Here is a 16846-nt window from a genome sequence, read left to right as displayed (position 1 = left end):
GACTACACTATAGAAATAAAATTATTCCAATTCAATGTACTACATGTGACACACACCACTTTCGCTAGGCAGCTCGTTCACACACAAACGCACATTATTTGTGTGACTATCAGTGTATGAGTGTTTTTTATCTTGTCATGTTTTTTTGTGGACCCCAGGAAGAGAAGCTGCTGCTTCTGAAAAAGCTAATGGAGATACAACTAAACACACATAGAGGGCCAAGCCCATCTCTGTTCTACAACCAGGAAGTGTGCTTTGACAATATATTATAAACTGGGTGGTTCGAGCCCTGAATGCTGATTGGTTGACAGGTGTGGTATATCAGACCATATACCACGGGTAAGACAACATGTATTTTTTACTGCTCTAATTATGTTGGTAACCAGTTTATATTCACAATAAGGCACCTCGGGGGTTGTATACCACGGCTAAGGGCTGTATCCAGGCACTCCGCGTTGCGTCTTGCGTGCATACAGCCCTTAGCTGTGGTATATTAGCCATATACCACAAACCCCCAAGGTGCCTTATTGCTTAAGCATACCACATGAGGTTTGTAGCACCTTAATTGGGAGGACGGGCTCGTGGTAATAGCTGGAGCGGAATAAGTAGAATAGTATCATATACATCAAACACATAGTTTTATGTAATTCCATTCACTCCATTCCAGCCATTATTATGAGCCGTCCTCCCCTCAGCAGCCTCCACTGTAGTATACAGTAAACAAATCTGGTATATAATGCCTTTCTTGCTATGCTAAATGAATACCTTATCTCATCACTCAACCATGTGATTTTGTAGTTTGAATAAAACATGCAGTTTTGCCCTGATAAAACGTTTTTAAATCCTCAATTAAACCAAACTGTTTTACCAAAGTTGACCAAATGAAAGAAAATAGCTGTGCCTATAATTATAGCATTGAAATACCTTATTATTCACATCACATTAAATGCATCATTTAACATTTAACAGAACAATTCAACACTGCCAAATTACAATCATAATTTAATCATGAAGCATGTAGACTGAGATTTATTACCCAATGTCATCACCTGGCGGTCACAGTTGCGTAAACGCAGAGCGTGACCGGTAACTGTTATAACGCAGTCTGTGGGTCATCACTAGCTGTTATAGCCACACAGTCATAAACCTCGCCCATTTCTACAATTTATCTTCTTATAACCTTGACCACGCTGTTAACTTTATGCCTAACCCTAACCTTAAATTAAGACAACAAATTCCGCCATTGTGGCCAATTTTGACTTTGTGGCTGTGGAATCTGACTTCGTGGCTGTGGAATCTGACTTTGTAGCTATAGAAGCTAGTGGAAACCCAGGCAGTGACAGACAGGTAAAATCACTGGCGGTAATATAGAACAGTGCCCTGATTGGCTGATACGCAATCCCCCTCCATCCCTATGGATGCTTGCTGCTGGTCATTGTATTGATAAACTGCTTGCTTATTCACTCGCATCCAGCATCTTCGCTTTGGCTGGAGAAATATTAGGCTAAATTAATTCAGTATTGGCGTTATCATAGCGAATAAGAGGGGAGGAAAGCAAACAACATGACCATCAGAAATGTACGGGATCATGGACAGAGGTTCCGACCGAGGATGGCATGTCTCAAAAAGGTAGGTTAGCTTTATCAGAAATTATGATACGGTTATGATACACACCACAGACGCAGACATATAGGCTGTCTTGCTATATTTAGTTCTTAAAATAAAATCGTCTGTTCGTACTTCATACACTGGGCAAAGACTGGTTGAATCAACGTTGTTTCCACTTAATTTCAACCCCCAAAATGTCATAACGTTCATCAACGTTGTAAACTAATTGGATTCGCAAAAAAGTCTTAAAGGTAGTGGAATTGCACATTATTTTCATCCAACTTTTAACCTAAATCCAATGGCACGGAGACGTTTTTAGTTGATTTCCCGTTCAATTTACGTTAGTCGACAATTTCACTAAATGTAATTTTAAAAGATTGACGTGGGTGGGCAGTTCTGTTTTTCTGGTATTATTCGATCAATGTCTGTCAACCCAGTGCACCTATATGATAATAATACATACACATATGTTTTCCTAACATGCCATTTTCTCTTACAATGGCCAATTTGAAAACTCAGTTATCAGAAAACATAATTCACAGGAAAGCCTGGGAATTATGACGGTCATGTTTAGTTGTTTCACAGGTGTTAAGAAGACTGCAAGATCTCGAAAGCTACGCAGCAAAACGAGAGCGAGACAACCTATTCTCAATGTGTTAAAATAAATGACTTTGGTGAACAGCCTTTCACTTACTGGTATCTTTATTTTGATTGACACGGTGTTCTCTTTAGCGTTGTACTGCTACTCATGGATGCGGTCAGTGAGCGTGATCAGCATTAGTCTGATTAGTATTAACAGCACCACCATCAACCAGTTAATCCAGACAGTAGCAGTATGGAGAGGACAGATCCTAGTGCTTTTCCAGCTGGGACTGTGCTTGTTGTACCTGCTTCTGTTATCAACAGGGTACTAAAACTAGGTTCTCTGTGTAACTTAAGACTATGATGTTTAGCCTATTGGTGTTGGTGTCCAGAGGGCGCTGAGAGTCCGCTGTGGTTGGCTGAACCTAGCTGGATGGTGTTACTGTCACATGACATCAAAGCCTCAGACAGACCCCGGTCTGGCAGAAAGCCCCTTCATATCAGTCAGAGACAGGCCAGAGCAGGCTGGTTTAAAACAGACTGGGCTATAGCTCTACACTGCAAGACTGACTCAGACACACTGGTAACCGGGTTCAAAACAGGCAGGCAGACAGACAGACAGACAGACAGACAGACAGACAGACAGACAGACAGACAGAACCCTACTTGCTGAAACACACTGGTTCTCCAAAACATTAAGAGGACCTGAGTCCTTCCTCCACATAGCGTGTATATGCTTGTTTGTGTTCCCTGTCTCCTTCCTCACAGTCCTCCCAATAACCTGTCTCAGAACTACAAAGCACAGACATCCTACTATTTAATAGTCATAGTACAACTTAAAAGTAATAGAATTAAGTAATTATATGCATATATAGCTCTGACCTGTCTCGTCATAGTAACCTGTTGACTGTCTGTCCTACTGTCATGGTAACCTATTATTTTGACAACCCGTTGTCTCGGTGACCTGCCTCTGTAGTGGTGTACGCCGTTAGTGATCTGTTCTCTTTACAGCCTGTGTTCCTGTTGTCTTCCAGGTGGAGGCTGTGATGCTGGAGATGCAGGATCCAAAGACTGGAGTCAAGTCACAACCCCAGAAACTGGTTATCACTACTATACCACACGCTATCACAGGTAAAAAAAAAAACACACACACACACACACACACAAAGAAGCACACAGAAAACACACTCAGTGGATTGATAGTGGTTGCCATAGGTTAGGTAACCTCTATTTTTTCCCATGTCTTGAGCTCAATATTCTATCTCCATGACAACCTCTTACTGAGAGAGGGGAACAGAGGGAGGGAGAGAGTGTAGGAGGGAGAGAAGGAAGGCAAAATAGATGAGGGAGAGAAGGAAGGATAGAGAGAGATGATGGAGGGAGAGAGAATGAGAGACTGAAGGCTAGAGAGAGAGAAGGATGGAGTGAGAGAGATGATGGAGGGAGAGACAATGAGAGAGTGAATGATAGAGAGAGAGAAAGGTAGAGAGAGAGATGATGGAGGAGGGAGAGAGAGAATAGAGTGTGTAGGAGGGAGAGAAGGAAGGCAAAAGAGATGAGGGAGAGAAGGAAAGATAGAGAGAGATGATGGAGAGAGAGAGAATGAGAGAATGAAGGATGGAGAGAGAGACAATGAGAGAGTGAATGATAGAGAGAAAGGTAGAGAAAGAAGGATGGAGAGAGAGATGATGGCGGGAGAGAGAATAGAGTGTGAAGGAGGCCGAGAGAAGAAAGAAGAGCGAGAGAGATTGATAAAGAACTTATACTCTTGAGTTTTAATGACGCCACTTCAGCCGGGTCCATTTCTGGTATTCTATTATTGGTAAATAATAGAACAGAACAGACTAGAAGAAAATAGAACTCCCAGAATCCCTTAGGGAAATTTGGTTTGCAAAATAGAAGCTCCCCTCCCCTCTCATCCTCCCCTCTCAGTATATTGACTGTCTCAGCATTAGTTTCTCTCAGAGGGAGGCCTCTGGCATTTACAGACTCCACATGTAATGTCCTGTGGGCAGCATCTCTCTTTCTACTCTCCCTTTTTTCTTCTCTCTCTCTTTCTGTGTCTCTATCTCTCTCTCTGTCACTCTAATATCCTCCTCTCCCTTTCTCTCTCTCTCTACTTTCCACACCCTCTTTATATTACAGAGTAACATCAATGAAAGTGTCCATCTGATGTCATACATGTGATGTCATATCTCTATAATAGTTGTGATGTTTGTTGCAACCTTCTCCAGGTGAGGATGTCGTGACATGGCTAGCCAACCGTTACACTATAGAGGCAGAAGGTAAGAGAGCTTTCTTCTCAGACATACACAGAACATTCTTGAATTACGGTTCTCTTTCTCTCATATTCTCCCTCTCCACCCCTCTCTCTCTGTCTCTCGCTCCTTCTCTCCCTCTTCCCCCCTCTCTCTCTCTGTCTGTGTAGAGGCGTGGGCTCTGGGCACCATGTTGGTAGCGTTTGGGTACATCTATCCCCTCCAGGATCATAAACGACTAGTCATCAAACCAGACACAGCCCTCTACCGCTTTCAGGTAACCACGACAACACCGTATAAACCTTAACCAACCCCATACTCCTAACTCTATGCCAAACCTCTGTGCTTTTTGTCTTCTCTCAGACACCATACTTTTGGCCGGCCCAGCAGTGGCCTGTAGAGGACACCGACTATGGTGAGATACACACAACGAGACAAACATAGTTAAAGGTGCACTTTGCAGAAACCTCTCCGCAATTTTCTGGTTGATGAAATTCTAATAGTTTGCCTGATTTCAGTTTATGTGACAAAACCAGTAAGTATAGTGTAGAGAATCATTGTGCCATCTAAACCGCAGTGAAATATATTTCCCATAACAAAAAAAATATTGTATTTTCAGCTGTTTGAAGCTGGTGTACAAAACTGAAAATAAAATATGCAAAAAACTAAATTTGAAGCATAGAAGTAGCACACATAGAACAGATCTACCGCTTCTTAGACTTTCTTTCAATGAGAATTACAGATCTATAACTAACAGTTCTATGTGAATTTGGTCGGGTTGCCCAAAAAGTTACATATTGGAGCTTTAAAACTTTCTTTATTGTTAGGTCAACTACATTGTGGACATATTCGTGTGTTGCACCTCCATCACTCGGTCGCGTCGTTGCCATTTTCAATCAATGTTCTACAGATGGAGCAGCCATATTGATGCTCAAAAGTAGGACGGGAGCTAATGACTCTAAACCAGGGCTAATGACTGTTTTGTCCAAATTACACTATAGGGGTTTGGGAATACGATGACGTTGGTAAAGTAGGCACATATTTAGTAGGAAACAATCATCATGTTGTCGAATTTACTTTAGACAGATGGCAATATTGTCATTAGCTAGCAAAATTAATAAAAAATTGCTAGCAGTGCTAATGTTAGCTAGCTAAAATCTGGAAGTCTCCCCTCAATCTTAGCTAGCTAGCTAACGTTATACTGCAACTAAAGTCAATCTGGAGACATCGAAATGATGACAAGGTTTTCCTACGAATTATTCGCCTTCTTTAGAAATGCCATCGTGTTTTCAAGCCACAGTACTGCACTTTGGAATAAATCTTTATCAGCGCTCAATGACGATGCATCGAGTAGAATGCTCAGTCCTAAAAGGAACCTTCAAAACAATATTGTGGCGCAACATGCAACACATGCATAAGTTTAAGTTTAAAAAATCCCTAATAAAATCATGTTTATTTTTCAGCAATCTACCTGGCCAAGAGAAACATCCGCAAGAAAGGAGTTCTAGAGATGCATGAACAGGTGAGAGGCATTCTCTCTCACACACACACACACACACACACACACACACACACACACACACACACACACACACACACACACACACACACACACACACACACACACACACACACACACACACACACACACACACACACACACACACACACACACGTGTAAGTGGTAACACACATCTGTGTTTTCTCTTCAGGAGCAGTATAACGGTCTTCACAAGTGGATGAACCATAAGTGGGACTTCATTGTGATGCAGGCTAAAGAACAGTACAGGTTAGTCTGGCAGAAACAGACTACACTAACATCCATTCATCCACAGACTGTTTACATGGGAACATAGATTGTTTATCAGGCCTCTAACTCAAGTTGTGTGAGTTAACTAACAGGTGTGTGTGTGTGTGTGTGTGTGTGTGTGTGTGTGTGTGTGTGTGTGTGTGTGTGTGTGTGTGTGTGTGTGTGTGTGTGTGTGTGTAGGGCGGGGAAGGAGAGGAAGAAGCCTGATCGTGCAGTATTTGACTGCCAGGAGAGAGCCTACTGGGTTGTACATAGACCTCCGGTGAGACACACACACACACACACACACACACACACACACACACACACACACACACACACACACACACACACACACACACACACACACACACACACACACACACACTACATCAAACTGTATGTGGTCTCCAACTGGTCAATTGCAATCGACTGGACGATCTCCAAGGCATTCCTAGTCGATGACCAAACATTTCTGTAAAAAACCCAACAATATTTATTTTTATTGGCAATAGGTGTGCTTGATTCAGCAGCCCACTTAATTCAGCAGCGCTAGTACTGTTGGCGATAGGTGCATTTGATTCAGCCGCCCTAGCGCGTGTGTTTGAAGGTAGAACTCTGCCTACCTGGCAGGCCCCGAGAACAAATCAAGTGCACTTATAGGCCTATCGCTGACCAATCAGATAGCTCAGATCACATTGTCTGCACAGTTTCCTCGCTCCATAGACTGTAAAAATAAACTTTGAATGTACAGCAAAGTTGATCGTGTGAGATTTCAAAACTTTTAAAACCCTGATTAGAGAGAGACTGAATGAATAAGAACTTAAACATGCACTTACTCATAAAAAAAGCAGCTTTTGCCGTATTCATTCAGTCTCTCTCTAATCATGCTTTTAAAAGTTTTGAAATCTCACATTAAGTTCTTATTGAGCACTGTCAACACTTTGTTGAACACTTTTAAGCCATAAAATGCTTGTTCTCCCTACTTCCACTCTTGCTACAACCAGCACTGGTGAATGAGTATAGCAAAGTGTTCCGATAAGCTTGCGTTGTCATTACTAGCGGCTTGTGTCTTTTCATTTATATCGAGGGAATATTTACCTTTCTCTGGTCATAGGAGTAACAACATGAATTGGTGCAGAAATAATGCAGTGCGACTTAAGTTTCACTATCAGCTGGAAGACTGTGTCCCCCTTTCTCAGCAGATGGAGGGAGAGAGGAGGGACGGTGAGAGGCAGCCTCACCGCTGCTCCCTCCCCTCAGACTGACCATCAAATGCAGGCCATCAGCCCAGTAAAAAAAAATATATATTATTATTATGCTCACTCAGCTTTGCCTCACAAGTAATACACAAATGAGCTATTGATTGAATGCATTCAGTTGTGCAAATTACTAGGTATCCCCTTTCTCCTTTCATATACCTAAAAGTTTGAAATATAATTTCAAAATGATCTGAGAAGAACAATGGCAGGGCAATTCAAGCGTAGCCAATATGCAGTGATAATGTATTGGGCCTATAGCTTACTGTACAAACCTCATCGCTACAGAACTGTTTTTAATTGGTTAATGTTGCATAGGATTACGTTTTTTAAGTCATGTTAAAAAAAAACGTGTCATTGTACCTATATCATACTTTTCTTTCTTTAAACCCATAACCATGTGTTTGAGGTGTATACTTTTGTTTCAAAGTAGATTTGTTTAAGACTACCAAGAAACATTCTGTGTGGCCCTGATTTAACCCACTGCAGTAAAGTAAATTGTTAATCCTGTCTTCAAAGTGAATTTATCAGACAGTAAATATGATCAGATCTATTATCAGGCACTGTTCTGCTGACAGGTGAATATATCTTTGGGTGAGATGATGTGTGTCTCTGCAGGTAGGAGTTTTGGCCTTTACCTCTGTCTAGACAGACAGCCTGCTAATGAGGAATCATGGGTAGAGAATGATGCATGCTGGATATTCTCATTAGGGGCGCAGGCGTAGGGGGCCTAGCTCATTTTTCAGTCTTATACCAATCAACAGAACAACACACCATGCTCTCAAATTATATTATCATACCGTGCACATTACACTTTTTCTGTCTCTGTCTGTCTGGCTGTCTGTAGCCAGGGACTGTCAGTGCAATGGACTACGGACTAGAACGCATGGTAGACCCCAACGCAGAGGAGGTAACAGGTCAGTCCCATATGTGTGTAGATTAGCCTGCTTATGCTGAGGGTGTATTGTAACTACAGGTTTGTCATTGTGACCTAGCACGGCTCTATTCAAGCTGCTTATATTTGATAAGAGGATTTCAACTGTGGTAATCTGACATTAGATACAGGTACACACCCTTCTACTTGCCCCCACATTACATCTGGACTCTCTGTCAAGCAATCACACCACACCTGTCCACTCTGTTAGCCAAATCCAATCACATACTTCAACTGAAGATATTGCAGATGGCACCTTTTCATTTGATTTCTATTTGAATTGACAGGATATCCCCCTTCTCTTTTCTCTCTGCAGGTTCTCTTCTCTTTTACTGTGTCAACTTTGAAGAGTACTTCCGTCTGCACACACTCACTCACAAACACACACACACACACACACACAAACCATTAAGTGTAGTGATAAATACCACATTATTATTTTATGTCTAACGGAACAAAGTTGACTGTAGCTGGCCATTCTGCTTTAAATAACCAAATCATTGTTTTATTTTCCAGAAAGAAACTTCAGACTTCTTCAGAAGAATTGTTAGTAACAACATTTTATATCCTAACATAATTAGCTCATTTACATATGACCAGTTTCTCCTTCTTTTTTGCCTGTGTTGATGACCACTTCCTTTTCCTGTTTCCTGTAGATGATTTTTACCCAGCAGTCCATCATGAGGCCGAGGGTCAAGTCGTCTGTCTCTATCGGAGCGTACGTCTAGTTTACAATTCGTCACGTTTGACACACCCAGGGTTAAAAGCTGAACTCACATACTAGGCACTGTGTCGTAATAAATGGTGAAAACATTTGTATGACTAGGTGCTAAAAAGCATAATTCTCCATTCTCTCCAACATAGCAGTAGTTGTTTGTGTGTGCGTGTTCTCTCTCTTTTCCAGTCTGGTGAAATACTCCATCACCTGTAATAAGCACGACCCTTTCCTAGCCCCCTGTCTCCCTAGCAACCCCTGGGTCACCGATGATGTCACCTACTGGTTGCTCAACATGGCCAAGTGAGTCTGATCCCCAACTGTTCAACTTACTCTTCCTGTCCTACCTGTTGTTATAGAACGTATCATTTGAACTTGTACAGTATCAATACGTGGACATTCATGTGTCTGTCTGTCAGTGTGGATATTCCTACTAAGATGCGTGTGGAGAGGTGGACGTTCAGTTTCGGGGAGCTGCTCTCTGACCCTCGAGGCAGAGATGACTTCAGACTCTTCCTCAAGAAGGAGTTCAGCGGTATGTTGATACAACGTTATGACAACATTGGGGAAACATTACAGCAATGGTATTATATGTTGGTCCAGGTCTTTCTTGAAAAATAGATTTTCATCTCAATGATACTAACCTGATTAAAAAAAGATTATATAAACACCTAATAGTGAATTCTAGTCAGTCACGTACCAGTCCCTTTGACACCCAACCATCTGGCTCTTCTGAAGGTGCATCTACTTGTTCTATTAGGGGTTGATATTATAAAAGTCAAGCTTGATTGGTTGACTGATTGATTGACAGGTGAGAACCTGGCATTCTGGGAGGCATGTGAAGATCTGAAGTGGGGAACGGCTGCTACCATGAACGAGAAGGCCCAGCAGGTCTACAAGTAAGACACACACTCACTCAGTCACTCACACACTCACTCACTCACACACTCTCACACTCTCACTCACCATGTCTCTGGTCAGGACTTTCTTGGCGCGTGGCGCCCCCCGGTGGATCAACATTGACGGGAAGACCATGGAAGTGACGGTTAAAGGGCTGAAACACCCTCACAGATACGTACTGGATGCAGCTCAGACACACATCTTCATGCTGATGAAGAAGGTCAGTTTCACCGCATTAATACTACTGGCCCTCTGCCTGCTGTAACTGGAGAAATCAAACACAAAATGGCTGCCGTGATGTAACATTCCTGACTAACTTATTTTGGAGTAAAACTGTCAATACACGTACAGGAGGTATCTAAGTGTTTTTATGTAGGACTCTTATGGGCGGTACCTGAAGTCTCCAGTGTTTAAGGACACTCAGAAGAGGGCCATCGGTCCTGATCAACACAGGTTCAGGTCAGTGCTGTGTGTCAGTACAGTGGACATATTGTCTGGACTGTCATGCCTCAATGCAGAGATAGAAAGACTTTGTAACTGTAAGGACGTTAATAACTCGTTCTCCGCCACCTCCCTTCTCCAGTGTGTCCCAGTTGGAGGCCAATGCCAGGAAGCGTCGTCCCAGCATCAGTCCCATCATCGTCCGCCAGCAGGAGAAGGAGGAGAGAGCCAGGATGGCCACCAGTGGTCCTGTGGACATCACACAGGTCATGAGTAAACTCAGCAACAAGGGCAAGGAGGTGCCCCCACCCAAAAAATAGACCACAGACATACTCACATGCATTGACATAAATATACACACTTCTAGAAGCACAACTACACACACACACACACACACACACACACACACACACACACACACACACACACACACACACACACACACATAGGCTACACACCCAATGAAAACGAAGCAACGTTGTTGGTATCTTTAAAAATAGTTTGGAGGATAGCAGTGCAATTTTGAATTTCTATGAACTGTATACTAGAAGAACAGTAATGTCTGACTGTCCACAGACCGTTACATGTAAAGTTAAAGTGTTTTCTGTTCAAATTATTCTAGAAAATCATAGTACATGTCACAGGAGATAGGGTTTTAGTCTTGATGGTATGTTCACCTGCGTCTCACCGGTATCTGCGTCTCTCACCTCTCTTTCAATGTCATCAGCTCCATGTTCCACCTATAGGGACATATCTGGGTTGTTCCACCAATAGAGTGCCTTTTATGTCCTTCAGACATTGTGTGTACATAAACCACGGTAAACAATGCCAATAGCAGTGTTTTCTCATTCAAATAAATTGTGTTTTAATTGAAAATTCTAATTTTGGCATGTCGCAAGTCATGTTTGTCCAACTTCTAGGAAGATTTTAACCCACTTAACCCCAAGATCTTCCCCCAAATTTTCACCATGAGTCCTAGTTCTTTTGCTGCTTAGGGAAAGATTTTATTTAATGTGATTAATTAAATTTACATTTGAAGGGTTTATTTCCAAAATGCTATATCCACCAATTTTTCACATTTTGTGTTTTTGTTTCATCAGAAATGGTTGCTTATGGGAGCCTTCCTGTGTCTACAATATTACTGTTCTAAGTTGTTTAATTAATAGATAAAAAAAAGAGTTTTGCCATACGGTATAAATCCATTATTTAGCTGGTATGAAATGTTCGTATTCTGTATTTGACTGTGATAGGTGGTTGTCTCACCTAGATATCTTAAGATAAATTGACTAGCTGTCAATCGCTCTGAATAAGAGCATCTGCTAACTAACTAAAATGTAAAATGTTTTACATATAGATCTCATATTACTGCATTGAATTATTTTTTTTATGTAAAAAAAAAAAGTTTTTTAAAATTACATTTGACTGTGTAAAACCTAACAGTACTACTGATTTCTCTGAGAGTGAGGCGGATATATATTATTACTGTGTAAAACCTAGCAGTACTACTGATTTCTCTGAGAGTGAGATGGATATATAGCGTTTAGAAAAAAACATGATTATTTGTATCTGAAATGAAACCATCAAGTGACAGATTATAAACAAATACATGTCTGTCATTGAACAACCCCATGCCATGATTAGATGGTGTGTTTTTCCACTAGTCTCATTCATAAGTTCTTCAAACAGTAAAAGCTAATTTACCAACATTTCTGTTATGGATATATATAGCATTTTGGAAATAAACTCTTAATTTGTCCCCCAGGGTTAACCCTGTAACGTGAACTCAACTCTTGTGTTAATATGTTAACACTATTCGTTTAAGAAACATTGAACATTTAATAGCAGTTGAGATGGCTCTACTTTTTCTGGCCATTTTCTGGTGTTTTGTGGTAGAAAACTGAGAACATCGAGCCTAACACGTCAACCCTGTTACCCATAGATACACTACATGACAAAAAGTATGTGGACACCTCGTTGAACATCTCAGTCCAAAGTCATGGCCATTAATATGGAGTTGGTCCCCCCGTTGCTGCTATAACAGCCTCCACTCTTCTGGGAAGGCTTTCCACTAGATGTTGGAACATTGCTGTGGGGACTTGCTTCCATTCAGCCACAAGAGCATTAGTGAGGTCAGACACTGATGTTGGGTGATTAGGCCTGGCTCGCAGTTGGCGTTTCAATTGATCCCAAAGGTTTTCGATCGGGTTGAAGTCAGGGCTCTGTGCAGGCCAGTCAAGTTCTTCCACGCCGATCTCGACAAACCATTTCTGTATGGACCTTGGCTTTGTGCATGTGGGCATTGTCATGCTGAAACAGGAAAGGGCCCCAAACTGTTGCCACAAAGTTGGAACCACAGAATTGTCTAGAATGTCATTGTATGCTGTAGTGTTATGATGACAGGGGACGCGGCTCTGTTGCATCCTGCAGTGTGTGACGTTTGGTTTGGTGTGGCGTTTGGTGTGTCGTTGCGTTTGGTTTGGCGTGGCTTGGTGTGGCGTGGCGTGGTGTTTGGTGTGGCGTTCTTTTATGTTTTTAATTAGACCCAAGCCACCCGGACTTTGAACTACTCCCCTCTGGTCGCAGGTATAGGGCACCCGTCAGCAGGAAAAACAGAACTAGACAATTTGTGCCAGGTGTGATATCCCTCCAAAATAGCTTGGGCTAATGTTCCTATCGACTCAGTAAGGCCAGCAGGCTAGTATTTAAAAAAAAATAATAATAATGTTTTACTGGTATGTAACTGTTATGAAAGTTGTATTGTCAATTTTGTTTTGTATTTAAACGCCACTTTAAACGTGTACATGACTCTGCAATAAAATTTCCCCATGGGGACAATAAAGTCAGTAAGTAAGTGTTAAGATTCCCCTTCACTGGAACTAAGGGGCCTTAACCATTATTCCTCATCCACCAAACTTTACAGTTGGCACTATGCATTCGGGCAGGAAGCGTTCTCCTGGCATCTGCCAAACCCAGATTAGTCCGTCGGACTGCCAGATGGTGAAGCGTGATTCATCACTCCAGAGAACGTGTTTTCACTGCTCCAGAGTCCAATTGCGGCAACCTTTACACCACGCCAGCTGACGTTTGGCATTGTGCATGGTAATCTTAGGCTTGTGTGCGGCTGTTTGACCATGGAAACCCATTTCATGAAGCTCCTGAAGAACAGTTCTTGTGCTGACGTTGCTTCCAGAGGCAGTTTAGAACTCAGTAGTGAGTGTTGCAACCGAGGACAGACAATTTTTACGCAGCGGCAGTCCCATTCTGTGAGCTTGTGTGGTCTACCACTTCGTGGCTGAGCTGTTGTTGCTCCTAGACGTTTCCAGTTCACAATAACAGCACTTACAGTTGACCAGGGCAGCTCTAGCAGGGCAGAAATTTGATGAACTGACTTATTGGAAAGTTGGTATCCTATGACGGTGCCACGTTAAAAGTCACTGAGCTCTTCAGTAAGGCCATTCTACTGCCAATCTTTGTCTATGGAGATTTCATGGCATGCTCGATCTTATACACCTGTCAGCAACGGGTGTGGCTGAATTAGTCAAATCCACTAATTTGAAGGGGTGTCCACATACTTTTGTATATATATTGTAGATAGGCTAGAAATGTTTTAAAAATATTCTATTTTTTGTGATTGTTCCTCCCGATTGCACAGAGCAAGCGTCCATTCCCCCTGTAACAATGGGAGTTATGGCTGATTTCAGATGAAATCGTCAACCCTGTTAGTCAACCCTGTCAATAGTCACTTTTGTAGTCATGTTTTCATAATTTGACCTCTTGAGATGTAACATGTTTATTGAGAAGTTGGAACGTGTGCTATTAATGATAGAATGTTCAAATTTGGTGTAATAAAATGAAGAAGAAAAGCCAGTCCCCTAAAGGCAGTCTATTGGTGGAATGGCACATATGTTGTATGTCATTACTGTAACCTACATGTCTGCACCATCTATACAATAAAGCATCAATTACCAGCCATATCTGTCTGTCATCTCATTTTCACTGTGTCATCCAGTCACTGGGCCCATCACTGTCCATTGGACCATAATGCCATAACAGAACTCACAGATAACTCAGTCATTCCTGTCACAGGGCCAGACCAATCCATGCTACCCTTCATCTACAGTTTACCAGTGTTCATCATTTACTCATCATTTTTACCACTCCATCCATGTGTGCAATGTATTAGTATAACCTCTCAGTAATCTTTCCCACCCCTGACCCTATATCTGACCTCTGACCTTTAACCCCTACAGCTGTGTCGCTTTACAGCACCTGTTCCCCACCTCGCGGTCTACTCCGGCCCCCCCTCCACCTCCCCCGCCTCACCCCCTTTCCCCTTCCGTCTCCCCCACACCCCCGCCTGCCCTTCACCCATCAGTGTAACCATAGACAGCACCCCCGCCTCAGAACGCAGGTGGGAGGAAGGAAGAGGAGGTGGGCTGGAGGGGGGAGAGGCGGGCCCTGAGGGCTGGGGGACAGCTGTCTCTTCTCGTTCCCGTATGGCTCTCTCATTGGGCCGTCTGTTGAGGCGGGGCTGTACTTCCTCCACGGTATTCGCCAGCCTGTCACCCAAATGTCCTGCCCCCGCCGGGACCAGCAGCCGCGTTCAGCCTATCAGCATGGAGCAGCCCAGCCAAGCCCCGCCCAGACGCATTGCCAAGTGAGTCACAGAGAGTCAGCTCACACACCTTTATGCATCCTCATCCCTTCATTCCCTCCTCATTCCTCTTTCCTCGTTCCTTCAGTTTTTTCCAGATCAAGGTGGACATCCCTCCAGAGTGTCGCATCTACCCCATCGACTCCGAGGATGAGGAGGAGAGTGGGGGGGCGTCGAGAAGGGGAGGAGGAGGGCAGGTGAAGGAGATCATCTGTCCCTGGGAGAGTGTGACACCTCATGAGGGGGCCGGGTAACAAACACACACACATTCACGCACGAATGCACAACACACACAGAGATGGACACACACGGACACAGCTGAATCCTTACCGTAATCCTTAATTTAACCAAACTGATCGCTCTCTCGCACCTATCAGATGACGGTCATTCAATTCATACATCAATGTTCTGGACATTCAGAAGTAGCAGAAGCTAGTCAAAGCTAGCTGAACGTTGCCCACTGATAAACACAGCTCTTGATTCTATGAGTTTACTGGGAGTTCGCACAACACCTCTCAACAATGTACAGTACACATTTCTATATGTATTCTAGTGAGTTAAACTCTGTTTAGTTTTCTGACGTTAGGTCTACAGTGTGTCTCCACCATGCTGCTGCTCTGTAGAGTTTTGCGTGTGGCTTCTCTGCTGTTTTATGTAGCTTTGTAGTACTCTAGTCCAGGACTCGGACTTGACTCGACCAGTGGTGACTTGGACTTGACTCGGACACAGGTCACGATTTTCATGGCTCGTGACTCGGACTCGACCAGTGTTGACTCAGACTCGGACTCGACCAGTGTTGACTCAGACTCGGACTCGACCAGTGTTGACTCAGACTCGGACTCGACCAGTGTTGACTCAGACTCGGACTCGACCAGTGTTGACTCAGACTCGGACTCGACCAGTGTTGACTCAGACTCGGACTCGACCAGTGTTAACTCAGACTCGGACTCGACCAGTGTTGACTCAGACTCGGACTCGACCAGTGTTGACTCAGACTCGGACTCGACCAGTGTTGACTCAGACTCGGACTCGACCAGTGTTGACTCAGACTTGGACTTGACCAGTTGTAACTTTGTTGTCAGACAAAGTCTCTCTTCTGCATAATCTCTCTCTTCTGCATAATTCAACATACATCTTAGATAACTGTATTGTCTATTTAATAGCCTTACAAATGTGCCACACTGTAATGAAATTAAACTTTAAAATGTTTGAACAGCAACATTGAACACGATCAAGTGACTTGGACTCAAGGTTTACTGACTTGCCTAAATCACTGTTTCATACCCCTGTTGGTTAGCCTTTGTCTTTATCTTTAGGGGTTAAGTGATGTTTTTCCATAGTGTCTTTCCTAATGGACAGTGCAGTGAGTTAACTAACAGAATGTATTTTACCCTCTACCTTTAATGTGTTTACAGAGACCAGAATGTGACACGTGAACAGTATTGTATGATTTCTTGTGTAAGTGCCTCAATAAATGACTAAAACATGACTGTAACAGGGTGAGGAGTAAATTAATCTATGTGTTTAACCAGGGTCGCAACTTTCACTGGGGATGGGGGAGGGGACATGTCCCCCCCACATTCTGAAATAGCATTTTTGCCCCCCCTAGTTTTATCATTGGAATGTGATACAAAACGAGGCAGCGGTGTGCTTTAGGACCATACGGACGCCTCCGAGCGGTCGGGTAGGCTGTTTGGAGTGTTTAT

At 43.0% G+C, this 16846-nt stretch overlaps 1 protein-coding gene across 3 annotated transcripts; it reads left to right on the top strand.

Moving 5' to 3' along the window:
- The first annotated feature begins 17 nt into the window (after positions 1-17).
- Positions 18-16629, top strand: LOC129821019 (regulator of G-protein signaling 9-like). Of its 3 annotated transcripts, none has more exons than XM_055878346.1 (19): positions 18-339; positions 3225-3321; positions 4425-4475; positions 4619-4725; positions 4812-4863; positions 5912-5970; positions 6161-6237; positions 6439-6520; positions 8344-8406; positions 8947-8976; positions 9087-9148; positions 9335-9448; positions 9565-9680; positions 9957-10044; positions 10127-10265; positions 10422-10504; positions 10629-10752; positions 14737-15143; positions 15229-16629. In XM_055878346.1, exons 2-19 carry the CDS (start codon positions 3237-3239, stop codon positions 15392-15394), a joined length of 1905 nt encoding a protein of 634 aa, XP_055734321.1. In that variant the 5' UTR covers positions 18-339; positions 3225-3236; the 3' UTR covers positions 15395-16629. The 3 variants fall into 3 exon arrangements, with proteins under 3 accessions (XP_055734321.1, XP_055734234.1, XP_055734403.1); XM_055878259.1 differs by lacking the exon at positions 18-339 and adding an exon at positions 1314-1629; XM_055878428.1 differs by lacking the exons at positions 18-339; positions 14737-15143; positions 15229-16629 and adding an exon at positions 1318-1629 and having other exon boundaries at positions 10629-11862.
- The last annotated feature ends 217 nt before the right edge of the window (positions 16630-16846 follow it).

This window comes from Salvelinus fontinalis, chromosome 1, assembly GCF_029448725.1.
Source record: "Salvelinus fontinalis isolate EN_2023a chromosome 1, ASM2944872v1, whole genome shotgun sequence".
Taxonomy (NCBI): domain Eukaryota; kingdom Metazoa; phylum Chordata; class Actinopteri; order Salmoniformes; family Salmonidae; genus Salvelinus; species Salvelinus fontinalis.
The sequence above is the reverse complement of the archived record's forward strand: the minus strand, read 5'-3'. Positions and strand labels throughout refer to the sequence as shown.